Below are 12,253 nucleotides of genomic sequence, written 5' to 3'. Positions count from 1 at the left end.
TGCCTGCTAAGAGGTCTCTAGGTATAAGGGCACTGGAACTGTTCGTAAAACAGATACACACTGAAATTGCTAACACTCTTAAGGGTGTTAAATGAGTGTTTTTTTTTTCATTACAGACTTTATTACTCCATTAAGCGCCAGTTTTACTCGAACACCCTATAATAGAACGGAAGCGAGAAACTCGAAACAGAATAAAAATTAACGCCCCCTAAGAAAGGGGCTGATACACGTTCTAGTAGCATATTCGCTACCGCGTGAAACTGCATTTACATGACCGTAGCTTACAAGTGTAACGAAAGCAATTTCTGCAATTGAGGATGTATACTTATGCAACGTGTCTGGTAAAATTACAGACATTCAGTTTCTGGATAATTTATAGATACCATTATTTGAAGAGCTGTTGTGGGGCGTACGTTTGGAGAAGTGGATAGGGTGCCTGGTTTCCGCGTGAGTTCCCGAGTTGAAAATCGCCCTCCGTGCATTCATTCCATAATCTATTTACGGATGAGTTACATGTCTCTGAATTTTGTTGACGTTGTCGTGCTAATACAAAACCAGTAAACTGGAAAATAGGGCACACATACAAGGAGCTGAAAGCGGCATTTTACATTCATTTCGTTCCTGCTTCAACCAAACACCCCCCTAAGAGTGTTAATAATATAAAAGTGCTTGCATTAAACTAACATCCTAAGGGTGGTTGTTCGGCAAAAATTTAACGCCCTTAAATGTGTTCTAAGGTGTACTGCATGCCAACCAGATTGTTCTGTTGGACATAAAAGTGATGCCATCTGTACCATGGTAAAACGGCACTCATTCATGAGAAAGTCATCTTCCTGAACTCCCTTTTCTTTCTCACTTGGGGAAATGGCCACTTCTGTTACCTCTCTCATCTCCAAGTGTACTGTGAAGTCCGCTCAGTTTGCTACAGCTTACACCCTCGATTACGAAGTGCGATTTGTGCTAGGCAAGAGACAAACGAGCGTAAAACTAAAAGCAGGAGGCGCAAACAACGCCTTGACGTCATGTACTTGCCACCGTTACCGAGTGGTAACTTGGGATTTGGAATTATTCCTTAACCGTTCCAAATTTTAAGACATCCGGAATGGAACGGGAATAGAATGCTGGCAGCAGTATGGCAGTTAGAATAGGAATGTATTGGCATCCAGAGATTCCAGGAATGGAGTTGGAAGAGAATGGGCCCACAGTCCCGCAGCAGTTATAGACGATTTAAGTGTGACTACAAAGCCGGTAACTTTTCTAATTAGTCTAAACTAGGCATGGCAAATTTATTACTTTTCACAATTTTTGTTCAATACCGCTCATTCAGTATCAACCTATAGGTGACTACCTCTACCGTGGGAACAATAAACAACGCAGTATTCTACGCATTCAGTTCTAATAATACGGGAACGTTTATTGGTTAGGATGTTGAACTGCATTCGCAAACATTAACTTTTCATTAGAATTTAGTCCTGAACTTTTTGTTAAGGAGTTACATTAGTTACTTCCTTAGATTTAGTAAACTTAAGATTTAGTCAGAGTAAATTTATCAAGACTTATTTGATTTAGCAAAAGGAGGCTTGACCAATGGAAGAGGGATGCAGACCAAAAACGGTGACGCGGCAAATAGTTTCATCCTGGCAAGTACACGGTAATTTGGACAACGTGCCATGCTTTTTTTCGTACGAGGTCGAGTATCCAGAAGGCGCGATAGCAGGTACTAAGCAGGCATGTGTTCTGGAAAATCGTGCCCGTCACTGTGCCAGCAAACGGTAAATAAAAAAAGGCAGCCAACTTCAGCGATTCCTCCAGCTCTGAGGGGCGACAGGAGTTTGCTGCGACATTCACTGCGACAGGAGCGTTCTTCTTGAAGACTGCCACCTTAATTTTAATCCTCTGCTTTCTCCATCAAAGAATCGCGCTCTCATTTGCGGGGGATACGATGTGATATTACTTCATACGTTGCTTTGCTCGAATGACTAATAATTAGAAGAATTACACCTGACAACGCCCTGAAGGAATGAGAGGCCACAAAACGTGTTTATTCTCGAGCAAAAAAATTTGTAAATAACATTGTTAGGGTGTTTTTTTTTCGTAGAAATGCGCGTGCGAGTAATAAACAATCGCAGACAAATCGTTTTATGCCGCGATTACAGGAATGGAATGGCTCCGCTCAGGCACTCCAAGAGTGGGAATGTTCTAACTTTCACCGTTCTGAAGAGTTCAAAGGAGTGTAATTACGAGGAACACCACTCTCCGCAATAAAGTAAAAAATTAATGAAGGGTTCCACTCCATGACTCTGATCCTTACATTCTCATGGCTACAGTGCTGTGTGACCACTATTTGTCATCTCACAGGCTCTTTTATATCGCTGCTACCTTTTCTCTTTCCTCAGTCGGTCGGTCGGTCGGTCGGTCGGTCGGTCGGTCGGTCGGTTGGTCGGTCGGTCGGTCCGTCCCTCCGTCCGTCCATCAAGAAATGAGTGAAAAAGGGCTTTAAGCCTTTGTCAAGATTTGCACCTTGCAGCTGGGAAGTGTACTGATATCTTCAAGGAACTTTGCTTCAGCTATGCGCGCAACAGTAGCTTCCTTTTCTTACTTCTTGCATCACGACCTGTAGAACTCATTCTATTCGTGTATTGCTGTTATTAGAGATCATTCTATGTAATATCTCCCTTTATTTTTTTCATGAATGTGTCTTCTTTCGCGCACATGTCGAATAAAATAAAATCAAACAGTTATTAATTTTTTTCAAAGCAGGATTACAAGAATAAGTGCTCGTGTTTGTCTATTCTGCGACCGTGTTTCTTAGTGCACGCTGTGTGTAATAGTTATGAAGAAGGATATGCAGAAAAGAGTGTCATGGCCACAAGGCTGTACCGCGATCCTCCGTATATGATTATTGGATTCAAATTACAAGAAATTACGAAACATTTCATGTTTGTTTGATAATTTTACTGGATTTGTTTTTTTTTATCATTTTGTCCTTCAACCTAACTATATGGAATAGCATGCCCGTCATTTCACTAAGCAAACACCTCAAGCTCTCAACGAAGTGGTTCCCCTCCCCTCTCCCGACTCTTTGTTATGCCATTAAACAAACAGTGAGCCCTCTTTACTGTGCATTTCTTACCTCTCCACTCTTAACAGTGTATTTCTGGCCGATTCACTACCGTGCAGGGGGAGCTCACATACGACAGCCTTGGTGAACTCACGTACTTGGCCCAAGTGCTGTCAGAATCTCTGAGACTCTATCCTTCGCTTCCAGGGTAAGGTGCTGTTTTCCACTTGCCATATTCAGGGCTCCATTTTTGTGCTGTTTACAGCTATATGAAGAAAACAAACTAAGTCCTACAAAGTACTTATTATGTTCAGGCAAATTAACGTAAAATGACTGTTTCCTTTCATTGAAATGTAGGCTGGCCTTCCACCTCCCCTCCCCCCGCCCACCTTCCTAGCGGGTGTGAAAGACGGGGCGTACACTCCCCGGTTTCCTCCCCTACACACGCGATAAGTCGCCGGATCATTAAACCACCATCGTTCTGTGCTCGCCCTTGCAAGCTTTCCCTCGCACCTGCAGCATGCGGCGGTGATTTTATCGCACTTGGACTTTATGCGGAACATCACGCCGACGGCAATGACAACGGCAGAAATCCGCCGGTAGTGTCCATCTAATTGAAGAAATTCTCACTAGAATTAGAGGAATCATTTGGCAACCAATAAATTCCTTTCCTCTCACCCACGCGTGATCACGAAATAGCTAATAGCTGATTACAGAGTGGTTAACTTTGGCATTTATCTCCTCGTGAAGCTAAGGTGGTGGCGCAGTTGGAGTTAAAAGTAGATTGCAATTTTTCCACTTAAATTCGTGTCATTGCTGTCTTGAAGTGTGTAACCCCTTTTCGTCTATAAAAAAAGTTACTTATCTCATGCATGGGCTAATTAGATAGATAAGGAAAAGTAGTAGCATGGAGGTCAATGATGACTAAATACCCAGTTTATTACCGCACACAACGACGACCGTGAAAGCATATAAAACCAACTACATGCACGTGTGTGCTCACGCTATATTCGATTTATGTTCAGGACGTTCTAGCGGAACATTCCGACATTCTTAAGGGTTCATGTGCCTCTAAAGAACGCCTAGGAGCAAGAATCCAATAATATTCTTCTATAATCAGCCAACAAGACAACATGGAATTCCTGAACTATGGCACATTCTTCCTCAACTGTCAAGTCCTTCTTTTGTAGACCTATAACGTTTTTTTTGTAGTTTCATGGCTCTACAAAATGTATGCCAACGTTCCCTTTGATGGAACTTTCTCCACCTTTCTAATTTACACAAATTTTATTTTCCTATTCAGCGTACCAACCGTTTGACTTGTCGACGAATCATGCTCCGTTCTATCATCAACATGATCTCATTTGCTCAGTTAGCTCAGTTGGTGGCGTAACTCCTTTGGAAACGCTGCTATACTGGGTTCTGTGTCCGTAGTAGGACAAAATTGCCTTCCACTGCAAATATTTCTCAGAAACCAGTTGGGCTTTCATTCGTAGTGCCGGCCTAGATTTACGTAGAAACATATGGAAGGTAACGTTCCTTATCAAGAAAAGACATGAGCTCTCATGTTACTGTGGCAAAGACCACTGCAGTTGGAGTCACTGAAGCCGAAGATCTGAAAAATCCTCTTGTGCTTCTCTTATCCGCAGTCGCTATCGGTTCCTTTGGGGGTCGCTATCTTGTTTGATGTTTCATTCATAGTGTCAAATACAAAATTTATAGTTTCTGTGTCTTTGCAGCTCCATACGCAGGATATGTGACGAAGACTACGAGTACAACGGGGTTCGCATTTTAAAAGGCATGAATGTTTCAGTTCCTACCCTTGAAATTCACTACGACCCCATACTGTGGCCGGAACCGAAGAAGTTTGATCCTGAACGGTAATACAATAAGGCTTTCCCAACCTTAAAATTATATAGTAAAACTGTCGTAGTATGTTCAAATAAGTTCGTTGTCAAATGAACTGACGAAAGCGAAGACGACTGTACAACATTTAGAAATCAGGAAACATGCGCTATGAAGTATTTTTCTTAGCCGTACATTATACACATATATGAAACACTGGTGACAACGTGTTGAGAAAGAGACACAGTGTTCACAGAGTTGCATGGCTAGCCACCCTGCGAAACGCAGTGAAAACTAATATTAAAAAACCGTCTCGTTCCGGTGACCATTGTCCCGACTTCTCTGTTCGCCATGTTGGAGGAAAGCCAACTAGCTCCAATATCTCAGGTTTAAATTAATCGTCAGTCTCCTCTCATGCAAAAGTCGCCATGTTACATATGATACGGGCCTCGTGTCAGCTTCAACCGTTTAATTTATGACATTAGGTGGTTATGTAATATGTTATGCATTTGCACTTACATTTCGTCCTCGCGTCTGCGAAAAAGATCTTGAGTGCATTTTCGCAGACAATACGAAGTACTTTTGTTTAGTTACAGAAAAATGCGTATGGGTTATCTTCTGTGGCTTCATAGAATCCTGTGACGAACAATGTGCTTTGTTATTGTAATAGCGTTTTTCAGACCTTTTCGCTGTTTCGTTTCGCTTGCCTTGTGACCAGGAGCAGCCGGCGCCACCCAAAGGCGCCAGCATGTATTACATCATGCAATTAACAGAAGAACCCCGCTTGGAGCGCGCCTGCGTTGCTACAATCCAGACACCCGCTTTGAAGACCTAAATAACTATGTACAATGATCATAAGTATGCGTGCATAGATATACTTGAGGCCCGAGAGGGTTGGTACCGGAGTTGCTACATTTGTTCTGCAGGAGCAATGAGTACCTTCAATCACACCGTAAACAATAGACACTTCATTGATGCAATCGTGGCATCTAATAAATTCGATTGCATGACTTCGTGTTTGAAAGCCTCTACCACAAGTTTGGCCGTAGACATGCTAACCAGAGGACAAATTATCTTGACACAGTGATAAATATATATGCACTAGTGAACACCTGTCTCTCCCTAAATGTTGATGTTAAGATGTTTTCTGTAGTTTGTCGGTTAGTTTTTTTGACAAGAAAATTACTTCTTAGAGATAATGAACATGTTGTAACCAGCAACGTGAGCAAGTACCAGCCGGTTAACTCATATTATTTTCGTTTCCATTGTTACTAGGAAGTCAAAAGTACGAAAATAATCTATAATTGTTGATCAGCGTACCTTAAAGGATCTCTTATGTTGCCATGTCTTTTTCGTTTAACGTATGCTAGTTCGGCAGTCAATGTTTTGAATGCGTTTCGCTCTGGTTTATTGCGCTTGTTCATTTCTCAATTAGCACTAACGCCGTCACTAGACTTTAAATTAAGCACATTCAATGGGATATTGGTTCCTTCAAATCAGACCATTTACGTCAAAATATATGACGTAAACGTCTTAAAGCAAAAAGAATTGCTGAAGAACTCATCTAACTATGGTTGTCAATGCTAATGCGAATAGCACTCGAGCAATGTAGCGACACACAATATTCCTGACGTCCCGCTCGTTTAGCACATGTAATGGTGATCCTCGGACATTCGTTGTTTTCGCTATAAGCTACATGCTCCGCTATTGTCCCACTTAGCTTGACTCTATCGTCCCACTTAGCTGACGGTAAATCGACTGTATAATGCCGACAGAGTAACGATTGAATGAGGAAGTAAGAATGATATCGATCGAGCGACAACGACCCACAACGACGATGGCATGACGACATAGACATGTCAGTTCTTAAATTATGACGCTGGTATATGGAGGACAACGTGACAACGGGAACATTGGGACAATGTGACGACGACGATGGGTTGACAACGACTGTATGACGACAATCGGATGAAGAAGCCCGAATGACGACCATCGCATGACCGAGACGGCATGGCGACTACGGCATGATAACGGGTACGTGGTAGCGCTTGTGTGCCCTTGACGCAATGATGACGATGGCATCATGACGGCCATATAGTCACGATTGAACGATGACAGCATGATTGCGACAAAATTCCGAAAAAGAAATGACGTCAACAGATCAACGATGGTGATGTGGCAACTATGGCATGACGACAATGGGATGGTCATACTGACGTGATGACAATGGTGAAACGACAGCACGACCAAGATGGCAAGACGACGGCATGATCACATTGGGATAAAGAAGAGAGTATGATGAGGCTGGCGTGACGATTACTGTATCACAACGCCCGTATGACGACGATGGCTTGACGACGACGGTATGACCAGAGCCGGAGGACGTAGCTGACGGGAAGATGATGGCACAATTACGACGACGTGACGACGACGGCCAGACAACGGAGGCGTGACAGCGATTAACGATGACGGCATGACAAGGGTGCCATAATCACTATTGAATGACATTATGATTACCATACTACACTACAAGAAATGTCGTCAATAAAATGATGGAGGTTGTATGACAACGATGGCATGACAACGATGGATAACGTTACTGAAGTGCTGAGGATGGTAAATCGACAGCGTGACGGCGACGACATGACGAGAGTCGGATGACAAAGCTGGAATGACGATGATGCAATGATAACGATGGAATCACGCCCCCGAACGCATACCCAATGACCCAAGATAATTGGTCCACATAATCAGAGTAGAAGGCATGACGGAATGACAGGAATCACGATGGTTGAATGACCCCGACGGCAACAGTATGGCAGTATGACAACGAACGCGTTACGATTTTGTGATCACAATGGCTTTTACTACGACGGCATGACAAGTGTCGCTTAACAAAGCTGGAATCATGGTGGTGAAACCACCACGATAGCATCAAGAACATGAGCTCATAAGTATTGACCCAAGCTATTGACAACTTGGGCGATTGGGTCGGGGTAGATGGCGTGTCGACGACCTCATGGCGCGAGTAAGATCACGAAGCTGGAAGGTCAGCACTGGGATGACCACGACGGCATCTTGACCAGGAGCACATACCTAGCGGTCCAAGCAGGCAGATAACTTGGACCACTTGATTGGGTTAAGATAGATAGATAGATAGATAGATAGATAGATAGATAGATAGATAGATAGATAGATAGATAGATAGATAGATAGATAGATAGATAGATAGATAGATAGATAGATAGATAGATAGATAGATAGATAGATAGATAGATAGATGGATGGATGGATGGATAGATGGATGGATGGATGGATAGATAGATAGATAGATAGATAGATAGATAGATAGATAGATAGATAGATAGATAGATAGATAGATAGATAGATAGATAGATAGATAGATAGATAGATAGATAGATAGATAGATAGATAGATAGATAGATAGATAGATAGATAGATAGATAGATAGATAGATAGATAGATAGATAGATAGATAGATAGATAGATAGATAGATAGATAGATAGATAGATAGATAGATGGCTGAAGTAGACAAAAATGCTATGCGGATTAAAATAATGTTCTTCAGTCATCTTAGCGGTACCATGTGCCCACATTTATACCATGACGTATGTTACAATAATATAACGGCTTTCCTCACGAGACCAATTAGCGAACTCCAGGTGGCTTTGTCGGAGCAAACGCACGCAATGCTCACAGACAATCACCGAAGAGATTGCGAAGATCACCGCCATCTTGCGGACTCGAGACTGATAGTATAGGTACATGCGCAGTTTCCATTCGTTTAAATTAACCATTGACTACACGCTGGCGCAGGTTCAGCAAGGCCAACAAGGACAGCATACAGCCGATGTCGTACTTTCCGTATGGATTCGGACCACGCAGGTGCATCGCAACTGCGCTCTCGACGATGGAGCTCACCCTCACTCTCGCCCTGCTTGTGATGCGGTACAGGTTACTGCCCAGCGGAAAGTACAAAGACGTGAGTACCAATGAGCCGCCGCCATAGCCCTAATTCTTCAGCCAGAGCTACTAAAACCCCCACAGCCTGCCATTGCATCTGTCTTACTGAAGGTAGAACATCATAGCCAGAATTGCTCCAATAAAGCTATTAAAGCCCCCACAGCCGGCCATCGTTCAGTTTTTTGTTAAAGATAGAGCAGCATGGCTCAGAGCAATGGCCGGTACAGGAAGCAAACGCTTTGTGAAAGGGAAATGGTAACACGCGTAGTGACCCATGTTGCGACCTCACAATGTTGCACCGTTAGTTCGGTGGCAGCCCCCAACGATATGTTGTCCTGGGCAAATCACATTGCCACTACCATTGACCAAGCTATTTATCCAATGTCACAGACGTTAGCACGCATTTCTTAAATCATCATGCGTTACCTAGTTACCAGAGGCGCTATTCTGAGCTTAGAAAGCGTCGTAGAGTTCCAAGTGCTTGAGCATCGTGCATGATTCCATGATTGTAGTAGATGAGCTCAAGAAAAGAAGGATTTAGAGTCGAAGATTTCTTGAACAGTTGGATTTTAACCTTTGGACATCACACCATTTACTCTGCAAGGCGGCAGGAAGTGTGCATTTGGCTCTTCCCCGTAGAGAGTTTGAAACGGTTTGTCACAGTTTCTAAGCCTACAGGAAATTTTTCACCAGGAATACAAAATATTCACAAAATAGATTCCTATCATGGTAATCTCATTATTACTTCATCACTAGACAATGCTCATTTCACCCACATCCGAATAGCAGGGATTCCGTGCCGCTCCAGTTATTCCATACACCGCACCCCATGCCATTCGCTATGACATCTGCACAGAACTGACTAACCGAAAGCATTTCGCATCATTTTATTCGCAATAACACACGAAAAGACGTCTTTGATTTACTAAACTTCGTGTGGTACGGCTCAGCAGGAATACGAACTGAAGGTTTTATCACGGCTTTTCTTGCCTACAATAAGCTTTCAACTTAATGTTCAGCCAAGCGTTATGATTAAAAGAAGCGAAATGCAAGCCGCTACGGGGTTGTACTCTTGTTTCGCTGGTACGGATATTTTCTTTGAGGCAATGTAGATGCTGCGCTAAATGAGTTATTCGCACCCTTGTCATTTCCGCTCACTGTTTTCCGTCTATTTTTCATCCTCCTTCCTTGTCAATTCCGGCGGCTGCTCAATAGCCTAGAATTAACTTCAGCATATATTTGCATATTTCATGCACATTGAGCGACGATAATAAGTGGCTTGAGTTCTTCCACTTCAATGCGCCGTGTATAAATGCAATTACCAGTGGCCCGTGCCCTTATCTGTGGATCTTAACAACCAGTTCCTGGTTTCTTGTATGCTACAACATTCAGGTAAATTCAATAGTATGCAGATAAACCCAGCACATCATTAAAGGTTGTATGTTTCTCTCTCTCTCTCTCTCTCTCTCATCGTGATCATCATCATCAGCCTGGCTACGCCCACTGTAGGGCAAATGGCTCTCCCATACTTCTCCAACTACCCCGGTAATGTGCTTATTGTGGCCGTGTTGTCCCTGCAAACTCCTGAATCTCATCCGTCCATCTAACTTTCTGCCGGCCCCTGCTACGCTTCCCTTCTCTTTGTATCCAGTCCGTAACCCTTAATGACCACCGGTTATCTTCCCTCCTCATTACATGCCCTGCCCATGTACATTAATTTTTCGTGATTTCAACTAAGATGTCATTAACTCGCGTTTGTTCCCTCACCCAATCTCCTTTCTTCTTACGCCTCCTTAACGTTACACCCATCATTCTTCTTTCCATAGCTCACGAGGGTTGCAATGTGGGCTTGTTGGTAATGCATCTTCAAGGGGAATATGGTAGCGCGATTCAAAGACGGGACAAGAGAAGACACAAAGTGGACACAAAGGGACACAAAGTGTGTCCCTTTGTGTCTTCTCTTGTCCCGTCTTTGAATCGCGCTACCATACTCCCCTTGAAGTTCCATAGCTCATTGCGTCGTCCTCAATTTTAGTAGAACCTTTTTCGTAAGCCTCCAGGTTTCTGCCCCGTATGTGAGTACTGCTAAGACACAGCTGTTATACACTTCTACATTGAGGGATAATGGCAACCTGCTGTTCATGATCTGATAATGCCTGCCAAACGGACCCCAGTCCATTCTTATTCTTTTGATTATTTCAGTCTCATAATCTAGATCCGTGATCACCAGCTGCCCTGAGTAGATGTATTCCCTTACCACTTCCAGTGCCTCGCTACCTATCGTAAACTGCTGTTCTCTTCCGAGCCTGTTAAACATTACTTTAGTTTTCTGCAGATGAATGTTTAGACCCACCCTTCTACTTTGCCTCTCCAGGTCAGTGAGCATGCATTGTAGTTGGTCCCCTGAGTTACTAAGCAAGGCAATATCATCAGCGAATCGCAAGTTACTAAGGTATTCTCCACTAACTCTTATCCCCAATTCCTCCCAATCCAGGTCTCTGAATACCTCCTGTAAACACACTGTGAATAGCATTGGAGAGATCGTATCTCCCTGTCTGACACCCTTCTTTATTGGGATTATGTTGCTTTCTTTATGGAGGACTACAGTGGCTGTGGAGCCGCTATAGACATATTTCAGTATTTTTACATACGGCTCGTCTACCCCGTGATTCGGTAATGCCTCTATGACAGCTGACGTTTCGACTGAATCAAACGCTTTTTCGTAATCAATGAAAGCTATATATAAGGGTTGGTTATATTCTGCGAATTTCTCTATCACCTGATTGATAGTGTGAATATGGTCTATTGTTGAGTAGCCTTTGCGAAATCCTGCCTGTTCCTTTGGTGGACAGAAGACTAAGGTGTTCCTAATTCTGTTTGCAACTACCGTAGTAAATACTTTGTAGGCAATGGTCAGTAAGCTGATCGGTCTATATTTTTCAAGTATTTGGGGTCCCCTTATGGATTAAGATTATGTTGGCGTTCTGCAAAGATTCCGGTACGCTCGAGGTCATCAGGCAGTGTGTATACAGGGTGGCCAGTTTTTCTAGAACAATCTGCCCACCATCCTTCAAGAAATCTGCTGTTACATGATCCTCCCCAGCTGCCTTCCGCCTTTGCATAGCTCCCAAAGCTTTCTTTACTTCTTCCGGTGTTACTTGTGGGATGTCAAATTCCGCTAGGCTATTCCCTCTTCCATTATCGTTGTGGGTGCCACTGGTACTGTATAAATCTCTATAGAACTCCTCAGTCACTTGAACTATCTTACCCATACTAGTAATGGTATTGCCGGATTTGTCTCCCTCTAGACATGCCTAAAGCTAAGCTTTAATGAAAGCTCTGTATTTAAGTATTACACGACT

The 12,253-nt window shown here is 43.1% G+C and overlaps 1 protein-coding gene across 1 annotated transcript in view; it reads left to right on the top strand.

Moving 5' to 3' along the window:
• The window catches only part of LOC126528882 (cytochrome P450 3A13-like), a 53,577-nt gene that overhangs the window by 39,622 nt on the left and 1,702 nt on the right, over positions 1-12,253 (top strand). Inside the window, exons 11-13 of the mRNA XM_055069740.1 lie at positions 3,181-3,269; positions 4,801-4,941; positions 8,745-8,910. Of these exons, the coding sequence (XP_054925715.1) occupies positions 3,181-3,269; positions 4,801-4,941; positions 8,745-8,910 (396 nt within the window). The remainder of the gene's footprint in view (positions 1-3,180; positions 3,270-4,800; positions 4,942-8,744; positions 8,911-12,253) is intronic.

The sequence above is a fragment of the Dermacentor andersoni genome, chromosome 8, assembly GCF_023375885.2.
Source record: "Dermacentor andersoni chromosome 8, qqDerAnde1_hic_scaffold, whole genome shotgun sequence".
In the NCBI taxonomy this organism is placed as follows: domain Eukaryota; kingdom Metazoa; phylum Arthropoda; class Arachnida; order Ixodida; family Ixodidae; genus Dermacentor; species Dermacentor andersoni.
The sequence above is the reverse complement of the archived record's forward strand: the minus strand, read 5'-3'. Positions and strand labels throughout refer to the sequence as shown.